The sequence below is a fragment of the Aspergillus karnatakaensis genome, assembly GCF_047715665.1.
Source record: "Aspergillus karnatakaensis strain CBS 102800 unplaced genomic scaffold BJY04scaffold_11, whole genome shotgun sequence".
NCBI classification, from domain to species: domain Eukaryota; kingdom Fungi; phylum Ascomycota; class Eurotiomycetes; order Eurotiales; family Aspergillaceae; genus Aspergillus; species Aspergillus karnatakaensis.
In genome coordinates, this window is record NW_027395723.1 from 91,286 (window position 1) to 110,120 (window position 18,835).

Here is an 18,835-nt window from a genome sequence, read left to right on the forward strand (position 1 = left end):
TGTCGTCACGATGCCGCGTCTCCCTGCTCTACTCGGATGATGGCTTTCTCACCGCATCTCACCGTGCATCTGACTATTGGTTGATGGCGAAATTTTTGCTGCCATCAATTGCGCTCAATTCTCCCGCCAAAAGGCCTTTCTGACAACGCAGAGCAAGCCGGGTTGACAGCTCAGATGTTCGCGGGGAGCAAATTGTTCGCGTCGGCCATACTTAAGGGCCTCTAATGCAGGTCCATGGAACCGACGTGTTTGTTTGGCTGGAAATTTGGGCAGCGGAGTCCATACCCCTGATTACAAACGAGCTCCCAACTTGGCGACTTTCTTGACCAGTAGGATCACATTTTTCGAATTGACGACAGAGCTTTCAATCCAATGGACATTGCACACTCCTTCGTGCAAACCATATCACCCCAAGCCCAGCTAGCCATCAATGAGACGTGTCCGTTGCTGCAGCTGCAGCCACGGAGGGCCCTAACTACTGGTGGCTAGTGATGCTAGCGCGATCGCGAGTCGACGATCGTTGGCCAGTGCCGTCAGCCAGTATCAGGATCGTCAGTGATTCCAAGGCCTTGTGCAGGGACTGGTTGAGCCGACAATCTGATTGACAACCGATATTCGTTGACTGGCCCAGATAGTTCTGTACCTTGACATCTGCAATTCGGATGATCACTGGGTCCATGGAAGCCTTGAAGATCGGCCATGTGTGACTTCATTGTAAAGTGTTGAGATCGAAGTCGGAGGCTTACTTACAGTTTATCCCTCACTGTGAACAGCGACACCGTGTTTGATTCTCGAGGACAACAGACTCTCCGATCCTTGGCCAGGCACTCAGAGGGTCCAGCACATTGGGCAATGTCATCTTGTATCTTGTTGATTGGGTACCACCAAGGATACAAGAAGGCTCATCCTACTCGCGCATGCATTATGGATCCTTCGTTCGGTATGATTGATACTGGAAACCGACTCCGACATCAAACCCTAGTCCAATCATCAGCGCCAACAATGTCCAAGGTACGACACTGGCTACTAATCTCTAGTCTCTACCTACATCGCTTGTTTTTTTTTTCTTTTTCTCGCGACAAGCCCACCGAGTGGGTAAACCTGTACGTACCCGGGGTCCAGACGGTGAGCTCTGTCCAGGACGAGTCAGATTCCAAGAATTCAAATTCTGGAGTCTGTCCATGGATCTGAGCAGGATGTGTGAAATTGTATTTACTACGCGCCAAATCTCACTCCTTTCCTCCTCTTCTACTTTTCCTCCGTTTGCTTTTCTCCCCTCCCATCTGTACACATACATAGTGGAGACTCCCACCCTGCAAGTACCCTCCTGAGTATCCAGAGGTCCAGACACGCCACGTTTTTGTACTTCTTGCGCGACATTTAGACCACTGATCACCGGTTCCGACCATCTGGGTAAGCGTCACCTGGCTGAGGACGAGGTCCCCGAGGGGAAATTTCTGAATGGAGATCTGAGCGTGGAGCACGTCGCACAACGTTTAGCCTGGTGCTATATATACGCATCGGTTGCGACTCTTCACCATCCTTGCCCCCAGATTCAGTATGAGGGCTCCTTTCCTCTTGCTGGTCGCATGCCTCTGCCATGTCTTGCTGGCATTTGTGGCGCATGTTCCTCACTCTGAGGGTTCCAAGCATGGACTCCTCCTTGCGAGAGAGACGGCGGATAATTCAACAATAGAGGTCTCGAATAATGCGACAAGTACGAATGCGACAAACACTGAAAAGCCGGACAACTTGACGTCCCCCTCGCCAACTACTGTCCCTACCTTGAACACATCGGATGCAGATGAGGGTTAGTAAAGCGACAGCTGCTGACATCCATTGCGCTGACATCCTGAAGAAGCACTAGCCAATGCCACCGCGCCAGGGGAGTTACCTCTCGAACCGAAGGTAACACCAGCCCTAGGTGTCGGCGGCTTCATCCTACTGGCCACTGGCGCGGTGCTTGCGCTGATCGGTGTCCGAAATCTCTGGTAACCAACCCCCAGCTTGTTTAACGTCCTCTACTCATCGATCCTAGGGTTCAAGTCTTCCTTTCCTCTGCTTTCCTAACAAGCCTAGGAGTGACTGTAAGACGCCCATCTTCAATTCGCACTAAACACCAACACTCTGTAGGTCTTAATCGTCTACGTCATGTCCCCGCCAGTCCGCATCGCAATCCAAGGCGCCTACCTCGTCGCGATCTTCTTCACAGGTGTAACCTTCGGCGCACTCGCAATCGTCTTCAAGGAGCTTGCCGAAGGACTCGGCTGCCTCCTCGGCGGCTTCTGCACAAGCATGTGGCTGCTCTCAACGAAAGACGGCGGGCTAATCACCAACACGAATGCGAAAACCGGATTCATCGGTGCGATCTCGGTAGCGTTCTATGCTGTCTCGTTCAGCCACTATACCCGACCCTACGGGCTCATTGGAGCGACGTCGATTGCAGGCGGGACGGCCGTTGCGCTCGGCATTGACTGTTACAGTAAAGCCGGGCTGAAGGAGTTCTGGCTTTATCTCTGGGGTGAGTTGGTTTAACTGGTTGGTCTGAGAGAGCGGAAGTTGACTGCGACAGCGTTGAACGACAATATCTTCCCGCTCGGAACGGACACGTACCCGGTAACCCGGTATATCAAAGTCGAGCTCGCAGTGACGGTGATCGTGGCCATCATGGGCGTGATATCGCAACTCCGGCTGTGGAAAGTGGTCAAGGAGCGACGGATGCGCGACGAAGAGAAACGGCAGGAAGAGCAGCGGCTGAAAGACGAAGCGGAGGCCGAGCAGGCGAGGCGATTAGAGGAGCAGAATCTGAAAGAGCGCATGGAGTGGGAGGCGAAGTATGGCGACCACGATGCGACTGAGAGTTCCTCGAGTATTCCCGAGTTAGCCGCTGGCTCAAACGCTTGTCTTCCCCATGATGAGAAGGGTGATGATCTGGAGAAGAGGAGTGTTTCTGATAGTGTGGTTTCGTACCGGTGCTCGGATTGTAGAGCGAGGGGACTCGACGATGACGCTTCAGATGCTACGGGTGTTTCTGGGAGCAGTTTATCGCAACATCAGGACGCAGATGATACGGATAGGCATACGCGTGCGGATACAGTCAACGAGGGACATGGCGAAAACCACCAAGAACACTTTCACCCGCCGATATATGACGACAAGGCCTCTGATTTGACGGCGGTTGTTGGTTCTGAGACTGTGTCGGTCTACTCGAAACGATTCTCGCTGCTATCACGCAAAACATCCACGAAAAGCGGCCCGCGGCCGGTTTCAGAGTCACAAGAAGCCTTGATTGCTCGAGATGATGATACTGATACGACTCGGGGTATTGTAGAGGGCGTCGACGATCTTGACTCTGATACCCACACGATTGCGGCTGGAAGTCACTACCAGTCGATGTTGGATGAGGATGCTCCTGCGACGTCTGAGGACAGGACTGTTGTCGACGTTCCCCAGCAGCCCAAAGCAGCGCTTGCCGATGGACATGGGCAGTGCGATGGAAGCACGACTAAGACAGATGATAAGCGGGAACACTCGCAGCCCACCGAGAACAGTCGGGTCCAAAGCTCGGATAATGAGAAAACAGTTCCCAAGGGGGCCACGTCAACTACAGACGAACTTCAGAGCAAGGAAATCGCCGCCGCGGGGACAGTTCCTCTGCCGGTTGATACACATAAAGACACTACTCAGCCTAAGCCTGCGCAAACACAGAGCTCAGGAGAGTTGCCTTTGACCGCAGAAGAAGAGGCACCAAAAGAGACAGAGGCACCGACGGAAGCCTCCAAGGATACAACGCAAGCGCAACAGGTGAAACCGCCTGCCGACCTACCGGATGAGAACCAGAAATCCACTGAGAGGCCTACCGAGAATCACGATCAAGCGCATGAGAACCAGGAGGATTCAACACCTGAGAATACGGCAAACCCAACCGAGACGCCTGCGAAAGAAAGCTCCTCAACTGGAACTGCGCGAAAACAAAAAGCCCCACCCAAAAAGTTGAACGCAGAAACCGTGGAACAGATTCCAACACATACCTCCCGAGTCGTCCAAAACTACCGCATGAATGAGTGGGCGAAGCATTTGGCCAACGCAGATACCCCCGAGCTGGAACCAATTCACGCCTTTGAGGACAAACAACCAGAGCCAGCTGAACAAGAGGCAGCAGCGCCAGTCAAGGTGGCGGAACTCCTACAAACGCCTCTCAATGCCCGACCACCACCAGCCTTGGAAGGCCGGTCTGGTCTCGAAGAAACAAACGACTCGCAAACAGGTTCCCAGAAAAAGAAGAGGAGATCAAAATCCCCCAGGCGGCTCTCTGGAGTATCGGTCGGTTCAGGTCATAACCTCTCCCAGCTTTCGCCTCCTGCCGTGCAACCACAACAACAGCTGGGTGACTTTGCCACTCCCTCCTCGGTGACACTGCTCTCGCATGTTGCGCCGGCCGAACCCGATCGGGAAGAAAGCGAAAAAGCGAAACAACGATGGAAAGGACCTGCGCCTCTGATTGCTATCCGCGAGGATATGATGCGCAACCGGCTGTCGTCTCTCAGCCTCCCAACCGACCCTTACTCTCGGCATAACTCCACTCAATCACCGGTAGACTCTACACCCCGGTACCCATCGACCTTTCCCATCGCCGAAGAAGACTCCGACAACATCCCCCTGTCCCAGCGCCGCACCCTCCTCCACCAACAGGCATCTCCAATCCCACCTTCACATTCACCAGCACCAAACGCACCAGCACCACCGCGGCGGAGCCAGAGCGGCCTTCCGTCACGAGCAAACTCCCCTGCCGTCCTTGCAGCGTGGCGAGAATCCGTCCGCGAAGACCTGAAAGAGCGTCGCGACCCGCTGAATTTCGCCCAGTCAGGGCCTCCTCCCGTGGCAGGTGTCGAACGCAGCGCATCGCCGTTCAATCAACTAGGTCAGCGCAACGGCTCATCGACCAGCATCATGATTGGCGACAAGATTGCTGAAGGGATGCAAAGAGGCGACATGAGTGAGTTACATCGGGAGGCCATGCGGCGAATGCAGGCCAAGGCCAATCAAAGCGTCAATCGGCTTGTTTGAGTCGTTATTGGTTCATGGTGTTGACTTCGGTAGACGGTTTACAGTGTTTTGTTTTGATGTTAGCGATGAGATATGGACCTACGGAGTACCCGCCCCTGACTATTACTTAATCTTTGTTTTTCATACTGTCGATCACTGGAGGAGAGATCTAGACTCGGAGAAAGAGGAGTGTGTGGCTGAGGAAGTCAGGGCACGGGAGACTCCAGAAGGGATGATGTAATGTTTGATATAGAAATGAAGCCTAAGCCGAAGGAAAGATGTGATAACAAGTTCCGGACGATTGTAATTTCGGCCCCAGAGCCGCTGGGTGCCGATCTGGCAAGAATGGAGTGACGAAGGGGATGAGAAATTGGGCATGAAGTCATCCGATTCAGAATGGATTGAAAATGCGCCCGGCAGCTCGGAGCGCTAAGCTACCTAGCACCTAGCCTCCCATTTTCAGTAAAGTTGGATCCTTACTTGGAGCTATTATTACTATTTATTGCTGGTGAGGCGAGTCCGGTGCTGTCCGATGGCTGGAGCTGTGTTTCTTATAAGTTGCAGAGATTTAAACAGGATGGATCTCTTTTGTTGATTTGGTTTTGCTATTGACCTCACTCTCTTTGTCTTGACCATCTATAGTTACTCCATACTCCGTCGTTCTCTTGCAGTTTTTTCCTTTTTATCAGCCTCGTGGATAGCCGAATTGATGCATCAGATTTGACCCCCTCTATCCCCTCTCAACCTCCACTCAGTCATTCTCTCTTACTCTCCTGACACTGCACAAGTGATTCAGTCTCATGAACATTCGCTCTCTAAACCATTAATTGCATTGTATAAAGATCGTGGATGTCGAGCTCAGATCGCCTCTTGTCTGCAGCCAGTGCGCCCCTTTTCCTCCTCGCTCGGCCAATCACAGCCGCCCCTGACCCTCATTATTCTGGCTTCCTCTCCTCCGTCTTCCTCTTCATCACCAGCTCAATTTTCCCTCCTTCACCACGGCGTCCCCTCACTCCCCCTCTCTTCTTTCCTACGCCGTCCGCTCCCCCTCTCCAAAGACGGCACCCTCAACGGCCTCCCGCGAACTCCCTTTCCTATCACCGCCCACGATTGAAGAGCCTGCGCCAGCGCATCCTCCCCCGCGCCGCTACTCTCCCCAGCCTAGTCCCACGGCCTTACCCCCATTCCAGCGCCTGGAGGTCGAAACAGCCTCTTCTAGAGCCTCATCATCGCGCAGACTTAAACCATCCTGGGCGACTCCGAGAATCCTTCGGCCCCCCGCCGTTCGGCTCGCAAATCCGGTCAACTACGTCCCGCGAATCACTCCGGTAACCGTACCTCCGCTGCAGCAGGCCTCGACCGAGAGTCTTCCTCTTGAAGCTCACCGCGACGCGTTCCCTCTCCTTACGATCCCGGAGCGGCGCCGCAGCCGACTCACACCATCACCCAATAGCCTCGTGGTGGAACGAAGTCAGCAGGAGTCTGAGAGCGGCCGGTCTAGCATCGCGGTGCCTCGAGGGAGGCAAAGCGGCACATTCGAGGACATCCCACTCGAAATGGAAACCACAGTCACTGCCGGGCCCGACCGTCCGCGCCATGTCCAGTCACAGCATTCTCTCCGATCACAATCCCAAATAGCATCAATTCCTTCGAACCCCGGTGCTCCGAATGAGCCCGAGGTCGCCGAAGAGCTGGCCTGGGGCCCCGCCCATCCTTGTTTCCCACATATCAACCCGCATGTCCCTTTGGGGTCGGACGAGTATCTGAGTACACGTATTATTCGAATTCGGCGTGACTGGATGGTTAGGGGGGACCTTGCTCCGACTTTTTCAAATCTGTATCCCGAGATCCTTGATCCTTTACTGCCAGAGCAGGAGTTTCGACGGATAATTTCGACGGTGAATGACGAACTTACGAGTGCGTTTAACCCGTATAGCTTCCGTAACTGGCTCGACGGCGCTATCGGCTTGATCACCGGCTGGATCTGGGAGGATATCGGTGCGCCGGGGGTGAAGAGCCATCTGAAACGGGTGGAGGACTGGCTGGAGAAGTGGAACCGGGAGGTCGGCGCGAAAGACGGGGTGCGAATCTGGAGTCTCCGCCGGTCAGCGTACATGTCGCTGGATATCCAGATTCCGGATCCAAAGGTCGGCATCGTGCCCAGTGAAGGTAGGCCCTCACGACCAGGTACTCGGCCGGATAGCCACGGTGTATAACCACCTCATCTTTACTGATACCCCCTTTCACTACCTTTCTTTCCTTCGACCTTCTCCATTCCTGTCTATACCCACTTTAATTCCGACTGTGCATTAGCGATTCTCGGACCTGTGTTTGTACCTTCTTGACTCTCGGATCATGAGATGATGTCTATTTTGATACCATTTTCACTGTTTAACTTAACCTATGGGCCTGGGAATGCCTACTATAGCTCCCGGGTTCTTTGTTGGATTGTAAGCCTGCTTTGCTCGGCTGCTGCGACCAACTATGCACAAAATAATAATTCAGCATTGTATCTATTACCCCAATCATATATAAAAAGCATAACAGCAATCCAATTGTGGCAGTTCTCCATAGTAAAAGAGTGGTTCCGGCTGGAGCAGCTAGAGCTCCCCTCAGCTCCGCCGATCGCGGGAACTTCTCCCTAATTTCCACCTCCAAAGAACACCTCCCACTCCCTCCTCTCAATCCCCTCCACCCCCAAAACAACACCCCAAACAACTCAACAAAATGCTCTCCGGAATCCTAATATTCAATCAAAAGGGAGAGAACCTAATCTTCCGCGCTTTCCGCAATGACTGCCGCCCGCGGCTGGCCGACATCTTCCGCATCCAAGTGATCTCGAACCCGCAAGTGCGCTCTCCAATCCTGACGCTCGGCTCGACGACATTCAGCCACGTGAAGCACGAGAATATCTACCTGGTGGCGGTGACGAAGAGCAATGCGAATGCGGCGCTGGTGTTTGAGTTTCTGTACAGGCTTGTGATGCTGGGCAAGAGCTATTTTGGGAAGTTCGATGAGGAGGCGGTTAAGAATAATTTTGTCTTGATTTATGAGTTGCTTGATGGTTGGTTCCCTTCACTTTTTTTTACCCACTGTGCTCGGACTGGATACTGGAAATTGGGAAGTTCGGAATGCTAATACAGTGTCTGCTAGAAATCCTTGACTTCGGCTACCCCCAAAACACCGAAACAGACACACTAAAGATGTACATCACAACCGAAGGCGTGAAATCCGCAATCACAGATAACCCCACGGACTCGTCCCGAATCACACAGCAGGCAACGGGCGCCCTCTCCTGGCGCCGCGCAGACGTCAAGTACCGCAAAAACGAAGCCTTTGTCGACGTGATCGAGGACGTGAACCTGCTCATGTCGGCCACCGGAACCGTCCTCCGCGCAGACGTGAACGGGCAGATTGTCATGCGCGCGTATCTGACCGGAACACCAGAGTGCAAGTTTGGGCTGAACGATAGATTACTGCTAGACAACGACGCTGCAGGACCAGGCTCTGGTCCGGGATCAGGAGGCGGGAAGCTTGGCAATGCGTCGTCGAAGACTAGAGCGGCTGCCGGGTCAGTGACGCTGGAAGACTGCCAATTTCATCAGTGTGTGAAACTCGGCCGGTTTGACGCAGACCGAATCATCTCCTTTGTGCCTCCGGACGGCGAATTCGAACTCATGCGGTACCGCGCAACGGAGAACGTCAACCTACCGTTCAAAGTACACCCTATCGTGCGTGAAATCGGCACCACGAAAGTCGAGTACAGCGTCGCGATCAAAGCCAACTACAGCTCCAAGCTCTTCGCCACAAACGTCGTCATCCGCATCCCCACACCACTGAACACCGCCAAAACCACAGAACGCACGTCACAGGGTCGAGCAAAGTACGAGCCCGAGCATAATAATATCGTGTGGAAGATCGCCCGGTTCTCGGGGGGCAGTGAATTCGTGCTTACAGCTGAAGCGACGCTCACGAGCATGACGAATCAGAAGGCCTGGTCGAGGCCGCCGTTGAGTCTGAGCTTTAGTTTGCTGATGTTTACGAGTTCGGGGTTGTTGGTGCGGTACTTGAAGGTCTTTGAGAAGAGTAATTATTCGAGTGTCAAGTGGGTGCGGTATATGACGAGGGCGGGGAGTTATGAGATTCGGTATGTTCCCTCTGTATCATCTCTGCGGAGTATGATTAGTGCGCAGTTACTAATTTGTTTACAGATTCTAATCTATTATCCCTTTACTTTCCCAATTGACCCAGACACAGTGGGTAGTGATGTCAGACCCTTCTATGGGTCTCTGTCTTGATCAAGGGTTGATCATGGTCTTGCTATGCTTGCTTGCTGGTTAAGCTTGGTGTTTGGCGTTGAGAGGATCCATTTTATTCTAATCCCATTTTACTTTACAGCATACCTTGCACATACATAGATCATTTCTGCGGCCAGATCCACTTTATCTATTTACATATAACTAGTTATACTGCGCCTCAACAAAGACCAATATCTTGGAATGATCAGACAGAACACTCACGTCGGCTCAAGATCAAGATTTCTCCACTACACCTTACTCTATCATTGCCACCCCTCAAGAACAAGAATAATCACTGTGGCGGGCGTAGCCGTCGCCCGTACCCCCTCACGGTGTATCGTGTAGGTGTAGACTATACCCGGGCAGAAACCCGCAGTCAGACTGAGCCAGCACCCTGGCTGGAGCTGTGTAGTGTAGTGTACCGGAAAATCTGCACTTTGAAGGAGTTACTCAGAGACAGAAAGAAGTATCTATATGTGGAAGGTAGAAGCGCTCGCTTGAAACTTGAAACTGGGTAGTGCTCCTGAGTAAGTAGGTTACATTGCATGTTATTACTTAGTCGTAGATAGCTTAGCTCCTTGCTAAAGAAAGAGCCCTTCGTTCTGATTGTTTATAGTTGTGGCTTGAGAAGGAAATGCTCCTGATAGGGCAAGTTAGGGCTCTGATTCAGCCCAATTCGTACTATTCTTACAATGTCCAATATACACATACAAGTCTATCAGGCAGTACATCTGAATCAAGAGCTATAGAACCATGACAGCTCCAATCCAAGAACCACCCAGAAGCCCTAACCCTACGAAATCCCAATCCACCCCAGCAGAAGGGGCATTATCACACCGAGCCGGAATCTCCGCCAGCGTCATATTCACATCCCCACCAGCACACCCCGCCCGGCGCCCTCCACCTCGCAACCGCAGTAAAATCCTCCACAGCCTCCCGTAAATCCTCCAACGTACAAGGCCCCGGCGCTATCCCATGCACAAACGGACAGGTCGAGTCCCACTGATTCTCGGTCACGTTATACGCAACCGCACTCCCAGAGCTAGAGCCAGAGCCAGCCTCACAACCCCTCCCCAGCTCCACAAGCAAACCAGCCGCCCTCCCACCCTCACCCTCACTATTTGTCAAAACAACCCTCTCTTACGGTAGTAGTGGTGCGAGAAGGGTGAGGAGGGAAAGAGTGGACGCCATTGCTGGATGGCTGGTGGGTTGGTTTGTGGAAAGAGCGCACAGCGGGATAACCAGTTATGCTAACAAGGCAGAGCAGAGGCCCTGGTCTTCAAATGACTAGGTAAGAATGGGATGATGCTGGGGTATAGGTAAGCCAGGTACGATCTCGATTATCCTGTTGATTGGTGGACTCGGACTCTTTCCATACTAGGCCTTAGGGAGTTGGTAGTGTAACCCGGGAGAAAGAAATCAGCACTTATGTTACGAAAGTGCCTTGGGGCAGGAGTTTTCCTATATCAGGGTTGGTGGATTAGCCAGAAAGACCGCGTATGGTAGTTAGTTCTTAGACTCTAGAGTCTAGAGTAGGGCAAATTGCGGCGCAGCGGCCTCTCCCCTGCCGGGCTGCTCTTGCGAGTGTAGAGGCCACTTAGTTTCCTTCCTAGCTACATTTATATTGGCCTTACAAGCCGGTTTAGCACTTGACATTGCGTTACTTGCGGGGTATTTACTTCTTGCGCGGGATGTCGGGGAGGATGCGAGGTTATAGAGATGGATGGTAATTTTTTTTTTGCAAGGTATGAGGATTATTGTGGTGTTGGGCATTTAAGACTTGGAGGGAAGAGTACAGGAGGGGTTGGACCGCTTGTTGTTATGAGGTGTGTAAAGCCGTTAGTAGATCTTTCAGGATGTTGGATTTGGTGAGGTCAGGTGTCGCTGTTACAAGTAACTGCCAGAGTCTTGTTTTGGGCAGAAGACATAGCTTATAACTTCGCCGACACTATTTCGGGAGAAGGATATAAGCCATCGACTAAACGACAGACTTCGCGCGCTATCCCCCAAGACGCAATATACCCGCCTCCCGGGAACCCATACGCATGTACAACAAGCTGGCCATCGACAACCGCTTTCTCAACGCGAGCTCCGCCGACTCTCTGCGGCCGAATGCCGACAATGTCTCTAATGACCTTGAAGTCCTTCGGGTCCGAGGATGGAAAGACTTTCGGCAGATTATCGTAAATTCGTTGGAAGATCTAGGTGGATGTTGATCAGTCGATTAGTTTTTGTGTGTCTCTGCGGAAAGAGTGAACTCACATCTGCACGAAGATGTGCATCGACGTCCTGAGTCGCGTTATTGTACTGCTTTATACCCCCTAGAATAGCAGTGCCGTCTGGTCGACCCAGTGCGTAGGTATAGTCTTTGCCACGGCGGATCCAAATTTTGTTGAAATCTGATTTGACGAGGACTGTTTGTCCTCTGACTTCTTGAAGGTCTTTGTCGGCGACGTCGTTAAGATAGCGAGCTCCGACACCTGCGGCGTTGATCAGGATATCGTGACCTAGGTCCTTCAACTCAGCAAGGGAGTTGACGGTCCGGCGTAGAAATCTAACCCCCGCGGTCTCGAGGCGTTTCTTCTGCCAGGCGAGAAACACGGAGGGAATTAGGATGATGGACTTGTAGGACATGCCAAAGGATGCGTTTGGCGGGAGCTCATTCTTCGACAAGACACGAAAGTGTGGGAGTTTGTTACGGTACCAAACTTTGTCTAGGGCCGTGGAGTCAATGAGGTCCTCCATTTCTACCTGGCTTACACCTGATTCTGGATACTGTTGCGCAAGCTGCCACCAGCTTCGGAATGACTCTAGCTGAATTCGCTGCTCTCGTTCCGTTGAGGGGTCCATAGGCATGAAGACGGCGCCTGCCCATGGGCTTGCCCACTCTGATGAGTCCTCATCCCCAGGGAGGTTTCGAGCGACGATTGTTATGTCGAATGTTTTCGGTAGTTGGCTGGCGATTGCTAGGCCGGTAATGCTGTATTAAGTGAGCTGATATCCAAGTGCTCAAAAGGTTGTGGGCTTACCCAGCACCGAGTATTGTGACCTTTGCCATTAGAATGCTTCAATGAGATATAGCTTACCTAGAAGGTACTTGCTCGACGAAGGTTTGTTTTGGAAACTCACGGGAAGACATGTCGCATACCAAGAGACACTATTTTCTACCCTAACATAAAGGCAGATAACAGGCCGCTTGATGGCGTAGATGTCGATGCTGTATCTCGTCAAATATCGATCGAAAACGGTTTAGATCGCATCCCGCTTCAAACCCCCCATAACCGGTTTAGCGGCTGTAGGGTTATCTCGCCAGCTTCCACCTTTTGGAAATCCAAGAGAGTCTCCAACTGCCTTTCTTATCTCGCCTACCTCAAAGCCGACGCCTGATCGACCATGTGTTGATATGCGGGGTGATAAGGTTGCCACTAGTCCAGAGACAGGTGACTGCGTGGAGATAAGGATATGCTGCTCATCAAGGGTTTCTATAAATCTCTGGCACCGGCCATGATCACGGCTTGATTCCCATTGCACGCAGGTTAGTAATCGAGCCGACGCCTGGAAGCGGAATTCAGTATGGGATCTGAAAAAGCAGTCGCCCATGACAAAGACACGCATGGTCTTGGAACTGTTGACCTCATTTCCCTGGAGTACGACCACTTCTGTTCGCTGAGGGCACGATTCACAGACGACCGACTGAAGCAGCTCATTCGCAAGCTGGAGTACGCTCAAGCCCTCAATAATAGATGCACGCTAACAAGAACAGTTATCATGTTTTGCCACAATTGGTGCTCGTATACTTACTAGCATACATCGATCGATCTAACGCGGGTAAGGCACGGCGAGGCAGAAATTGAGTCAGACACTGATGTGAAACGTAGGAAATGCAAAGCTTTTCGGTGCGCTAGAGGATTTGCACATGAGTGGCCAGCAATGGAACACGGCGCTCTCTGTGTTCTTCGTCACATACGCTGCTGGTGGAGTGTATGCGAGCGCCCCAAGGTTGCGGACTTTGCTGACGGTGATAGCCCCTCCAATATTATACTCAAACGCATTGGACCACGAATTTGGCTACCAACCCTTCTGATCGGATGCGGAGTGACGGTCATTTGTGCTGGACTCCAGAGTACCTTTGGTGGCTGGACCGCATTTCGTGTCCTGCTCGGCTTTTTCGAGGCGGGAATATACCCGGGTTGTTCGTTTATATTGACAACTTGGTACTCTCCGAAGGAACTCCACACAAGAATGACAGTGTTCTATTCCGCAGCCTCAATCGCAGGAGCATTCTCCGGGCTACTCGCGTTCGGGATCGGCCACTTGGATCATACCTGGGGTTATCGCGGTTGGCGGTGGATATACATCCTTGAAGGCCTCGCTGCGGTGGTCATTGGTTTCATCTGTTTCTTTTGGATCTGTCCTAATCCGGAAAGAGTTGGAGGGTGGTTGACCGATGAAGAAAAGGAGTTTCTCCTTCTAAGGCAGAAGTACTCTGCAGGAGGAGAGACTGGCATTAAAGAGAAAGAGGAACTGACGCGGTCCGATGTGAAGAAGGCATTCCAGTCTTTCCACACGTACGCCGTCGCGCTGATTGAGTTCACGGTGGCAACTGTAGTATACGGCATAAGTTTCGTGCTCCCTACCATCATCGCAGCATTGGGATACTCGGATGTCAAAGCACAGGCGATGACCGCTCCGCCTTATGTGTTTGCATGTATTGTCACCATCATCTCCGGTATTGCAGCAGATCGCTACCGGCAACGGATGCTTGCGATTGCACTGCCCAACGCAATGGCGGTGGCCGGGTTTGTTGTCATCATAGCCAGCGTTCGCTATCCATCCATACCGGGAGTAACTTATTTTGGCCTGTTTCTAATGGCAGGCGGCCTATATCCTGTCTCACCGGGTGTGATGGCGTGGGTGGCATTGAACATGGCCGGATCTACCAAGCGAGCTGCGGGAATGGCACTGATGATGTCGATATCTCAGCTTGGAGGCGTAAGTAAACTCTGCACGGAATGCTCGGACTGCTCTTTTTGCTGACATAGTTTAAATATAGGTCATGGGCTCGAATATCTTCCTTGCAAAGGAGTCACCAACGTACCCGGTTGGATTCGGGATTTGCCTTTCGATGCTAATGATATTTGGTGTGATTTGGCCAGTGATCTATTATTTCATTCTAAGGAGAATCAACAGCAAGCGGGCGGCGGTTCCGGTGGAAGAAGTGATGGCAAAGTTCACGGTGGAGGAACTGACAGAGCTTGGCGATGAGAGTCCTCTTTTCCGATATTCTTTGTAGATACCATCACAGATGTGTGTTTGCGCATGGAGCATATTAGATGATTGAAGAGAGAGGCAGAGAGAGAGAGATGGGAGGGGAGAGAGCTGTGTACGATGGCCGGTTGAGAAAGGCCTTAGCACGTGATCAGTGTCTACATCCTCCATATTTCATCTCTTCCAAATCAAATCATCTCGATGATTCTCTTCCTATCTCAAGCACCGACTGCTGCGTCTACCCCACTGGCGTACCGTCCCTCCGGAGAACACAGACGGGCTTTCTCCAACTCCTGACCCCACACATAGGTATTTAGGTCCTCCCTTATCACAACTCAATCCTGCCTCATCGCTTTCCCCCTGTTCATTCCTGCTACCATAATATCTCTTCGTAATACTATCAATGTCGTCAAGGGCGAAGCCATTCTATGGCAGAAAGCATACACAGCGCACCGTCACCGGCTGCCTGACCTGCCGACGACGGCGGCTGAAATGTGATGGTATGACCACGGACTCGGCTTGATCAGCCTGTTTGGCTTGAACACCTACTGACCACCGCAACAGAAATCAAGCCACATTGTACAAGATGCACGCGTGCAGATCTTGAATGCACCTACGGCGTCCAGTTACGATGGCCAGCAGAGGGTGCAAAACTTGGCAACAATCGCGTCCGGCAGAGTCGGAGCGCAAGACGCTCCTCGGACACAGAACAAACTAATAACTACAGGCCGGAACTGTCACCGAGAAATCTGCCGGATCTTCTGGGTTCTAATAAGCAGCTTTCTTTCAATTCGGATGATATAAGCTTGCTTCCACTTTCTGAGACCTCGGGCCTAAGCATACCCCACAATCACTCTTATCTGATTGGGGACACCTTCACATCAGACGCTTCTTTGAACTACGATGAGTCTATGTTCCTCTTTTCTGAGGAAAGCTTTTTTTTTGGAACGCCTTTGGATTGTTCGGCCCCCGGAATGGATGATGATGAGAATATGCTCTACGATTTTTGTATGTGAGGCAGTGTCTTCACTTTGTCGTTACATTAACATCATGGCAGATGCCAACGAAATGTGTCCACGATGTCTTGTAAGAAATGGTGACAACAACAACTATCGACAAGTTGTCCTACCTCTGGTCTTTCAGTCACGGCTCATTTTCAGCACGGTTCTGGCCGTGGCTGCAAACCGCTTACAGTTGCAGGACAGTCGTTTCCAAGCTGTGGCATTACGTTACCAGAACCAGGCCTTGAACGGACTGCAGAGGTCTGTCGCTGTAAAGGAACCAACGTGGTTCTCGCGGATCGAGGTGTTGAGCACGATTCTCATGCTGTGCTTCTTCGAGATATACAGTCCCGCTACGGGCCCGACTTACTTGGACGGCGTTCCAATCCGACCTTGGAAAGCCCATGCTGATGGAGCTCGTCAATTAGAGAGTTCTACTTGTCCTGACTCACGAGACACCGATTATGAGCGTGCTATACTTTCATTCCTCAGCCAATACTTTGCATCGAAAAGCATACTAACATATACCGCTGTGGCCCCCACCGAAGACAAGAACGAATTGCTACAAGCCTCAATCCACTGGCTACGTTCGGTAGATAGGCCGTTCGATGAAATCAATCCCTTCTCCGGCTGTTCAAATGAGCTTTTGGAGCTCATTATGGACATTACAAGCCATTTGCGCCGTCGACAACGTCTATGGGCCAGCTCCGCAGATTACTATCGGCGGTGGATTAACAAAACCAGAAGACACCTGCATCACATCAGACAATACCCGCCTGCAAAGTCGTCATCCTGCTTACTCGACGGGCTGGAATCCGCTAACCAAGCCATACATAAACCAGAGACCGTGATTGAGAAAACGGCAGAAGCTTTCCGGTTCGCAGCGCTTATCTTATTGGAGAATACGACAGACCATACCAGTGACCTGACTCGCAGTCGGACAACGGATAGCATCAATGGCATCTTCAATCTTCTGCAATCGGCCGGTCACATCCCACCGTATGGCAAGCTGGGGTCCTCCAGTTACATCTGGCCGTACTTCATTGCAGGCTGCCATATGAGGGACACTCGTCAGCAGACTGTCCTACTCGAACACATGGCTCGGCTGACCTGGACTAAGGACTCCGGCACCTGGCGACGGAACACAGTTCTAGAGAGGTTCCAGGATATCCTGGTTCATGTGTGGGAGCTCTTGGAGCACAGATCTGCTACCATCCTGGTTGACGAAACAAGCGAAAGCCAGTGTTTTATATGGGAGACAATGTGCCCTGCCATGTATCCTGGCTTTGAGTGGGTCTAAGCAGCGAAGGATATCAGCTTCAGTAATCTAATCTGCACGCTGTTTCTGCATATTCCTCCATTCAGCGATTTGATGGTCTATGCTTGACATCACAGATGAGACTGAACTCCTCCCAAAGTCATGGTCTTCACTTGGATAAACTCCTCGATACCGTATTTACTTCCCTCACGGCCGAATCCGCTCTGCTTGACGCCACCAAAGCTGTGCAAAACCAATTAGCGACTGAATCATTCCGGATGAACACGAAAAAAAGAACTCACGGAGAGGCAACATCACTGATCAAGCCGGTATTGACACCAACCATTCCAACTTCCAGCGCTTCGGCGACTCGCATCACACGTTTTATATCGGCTGTGTAAAAGTATGCTGCTAATCCCACGTCGGACGAATTCGCCTGTTCGACGACATCCTTCTCTGTCTGAAATGCGAATAGCCCTGCAACTGGCCCAAAGGTTTCCTCGCAGGATATTTGCATTTCACTTGTGACATTGGTAAGGACAGTGGGAAGGTAGAAATTGTTGCCAATTTCAGACGCCCTTTCCCCTCCTACAAGAACAGTTGCACCCTTGGTCATAGCATCTTGCACGTGTTGGTGTACCTTGTCGACAGCACGTTGGTGTATCAGAGGTCCATGAGTCACCCCAGCCTCAAAGCCAGGGCCGACTTTGAACTTTCTCACCTCATCAGCAAATTTCTGAGCGAACTGGTTGTAGATAGTGCTCTGGATATAAATCCGGTTGGCACATATGCATGTCTGACCAGATCCACGGAACTTTGAAAGGATTGCCCCCGTGACTGCCGCATCGATGTCAGCATCGTCGAAGACGATAAAGGGCGCATTCCCGCCGAGTTCCCATGAGACGCGTTTCACTGTGGATGATGCCTGCCTCATGAGCAACCTGCCAACCGCAGTGGAGCCGGTGAAGGAGACCTTCCGAACAGCAGGATGCGTGGCAAGCAACTCACCAACAACAGCGACATTTCTATTTGTGGTTATAAAGTTTAACACCCCATTCGGGATTCCCGCTCGCCGTGCGAGTTCGGCGATCGCGTTAGCGGTAAAAGGAGTTTCAGCTGGAGTTTTCACAATAACTGTACATCCTGCTGCAAGCGCTGGTCCAACTTTTCTGGTTATCATAGCGGCAGGAAAGTTCCAGGGCGTGACAAAAGTACAGACACCCACTGGTTCCTTTGTCACAATGACCCTATTACCGGTAACCGATGAAGGAATAGTGTCTCCATACACTCGTGGTGCCTCCTCACTGAACCATTCGAGGAAGCTTGCTGCAAAGGCCGCTTCACCTCTTGCTTCGGCGATTGCTTTTCCATTTTCCCAAGTAATGAGAGTAGCGATGTCTTCTGCGCTGTCCGCCATCAGCTGATACCAGCGGCGTAGCATGCGGGCACGGTCTCGGGCGAGGGTGCGGCGAAAGGAGGGAAAGGCAGCGGCGGCTGATAGAATAGCCTTCTCTGCATCGTGAGTATTGAACTCGGGGCACGTTCCGATAAGATCTCCATTAGAGGGGTCTGAGGCTCTTTCAATCAGTTTTAGTAGTAGGGTGGTATAGAATACCTCTCACCGCGGACTTCAAAAAACTCTCCTGAATCAGCGAGCACCCATTCACCATTCACGAGGCACTTCTCGATGAAGAGGGATTTGTCTTTCAGCTTTCAGAATATTAGATATCAACCTCATTTCCCAAAGAACATGGCTGCATACCTCGGGAACCGTGTGACCCATGGTGAGCGATTGCAGACGATTGATTGATCTAACCAAGAGTCTGCTTCGGCAGGCAATTAATTAATACCTTTCAGCACACCACAAGTCGTACTCTGGTTGTACTGCTCGTCTACGATCTACTAGAAAAGAGTAGTTTTGATCTCGCCCCAAATGTAACTAATCCGGTTAGTCCCATTGGATC

At 51.7% G+C, this 18,835-nt stretch overlaps 6 protein-coding genes across 6 annotated transcripts; 4 read left to right on the top strand and 2 right to left on the bottom strand.

The window, feature by feature from the left end:
- Positions 1-1,560: 1,560 nt before the first annotated feature.
- BJY04DRAFT_215553 (uncharacterized protein) lies at positions 1,561-7,262 on the top strand (the record flags this gene model as incomplete). The annotated part of the gene is made up of 6 exons (XM_073715503.1): positions 1,561-1,810; positions 1,859-1,991; positions 2,039-2,087; positions 2,134-2,521; positions 2,573-5,061; positions 6,024-7,262. 6 exons carry the CDS (start codon positions 1,561-1,563, stop codon positions 7,260-7,262), a joined length of 4,548 nt encoding a protein of 1,515 aa, XP_073573934.1.
- A 511-nt stretch (positions 7,263-7,773) lies between these two features.
- Positions 7,774-9,344, top strand: BJY04DRAFT_215554 (AP-2 complex subunit mu; the record flags this gene model as incomplete). The annotated part of the gene is made up of 3 exons (XM_073715504.1): positions 7,774-8,110; positions 8,200-9,206; positions 9,258-9,344. The coding sequence occupies 3 exons, from the start codon at positions 7,774-7,776 to the stop codon at positions 9,342-9,344; spliced, it is 1,431 nt and encodes a 476-aa protein (XP_073573935.1).
- Positions 9,345-11,136: 1,792 nt separating this feature from the next.
- On the bottom strand, positions 11,137-12,644 carry BJY04DRAFT_14540 (FAD-dependent oxidoreductase). The gene is made up of 3 exons (XM_073708771.1): positions 12,374-12,644; positions 11,607-12,324; positions 11,137-11,545 (listed from the first exon to the last, which is right to left on the bottom strand). The coding sequence occupies exons 1-3, from the start codon at positions 12,400-12,402 to the stop codon at positions 11,276-11,278; spliced, it is 1,017 nt and encodes a 338-aa protein (XP_073573936.1). The 5' UTR covers positions 12,403-12,644; the 3' UTR covers positions 11,137-11,275.
- A 147-nt stretch (positions 12,645-12,791) lies between these two features.
- On the top strand, positions 12,792-14,637 carry BJY04DRAFT_225962 (major facilitator superfamily domain-containing protein; the record flags this gene model as incomplete). The annotated part of the gene is made up of 4 exons (XM_073718309.1): positions 12,792-13,172; positions 13,223-13,325; positions 13,370-14,336; positions 14,398-14,637. The coding sequence occupies exons 1-4, from the start codon at positions 13,088-13,090 to the stop codon at positions 14,635-14,637; spliced, it is 1,395 nt and encodes a 464-aa protein (XP_073573937.1). The 5' UTR covers positions 12,792-13,087.
- Positions 14,638-14,818: 181 nt separating this feature from the next.
- Positions 14,819-17,041, top strand: BJY04DRAFT_14547 (Zn(II)2Cys6 transcription factor). The gene is made up of 3 exons (XM_073708773.1): positions 14,819-15,112; positions 15,177-15,620; positions 15,670-17,041. Exons 1-3 carry the CDS (start codon positions 15,016-15,018, stop codon positions 16,911-16,913), a joined length of 1,785 nt encoding a protein of 594 aa, XP_073573938.1. The 5' UTR covers positions 14,819-15,015; the 3' UTR covers positions 16,914-17,041.
- BJY04DRAFT_215557 (NAD-dependent succinate-semialdehyde dehydrogenase) lies at positions 17,003-18,654 on the bottom strand (the record flags this gene model as incomplete). The annotated part of the gene is made up of 4 exons (XM_073715505.1): positions 17,003-17,114; positions 17,174-18,440; positions 18,494-18,581; positions 18,634-18,654. 4 exons carry the CDS (start codon positions 18,652-18,654, stop codon positions 17,003-17,005), a joined length of 1,488 nt encoding a protein of 495 aa, XP_073573939.1.
- Between the last annotated feature and the right edge of the window lie 181 nt (positions 18,655-18,835).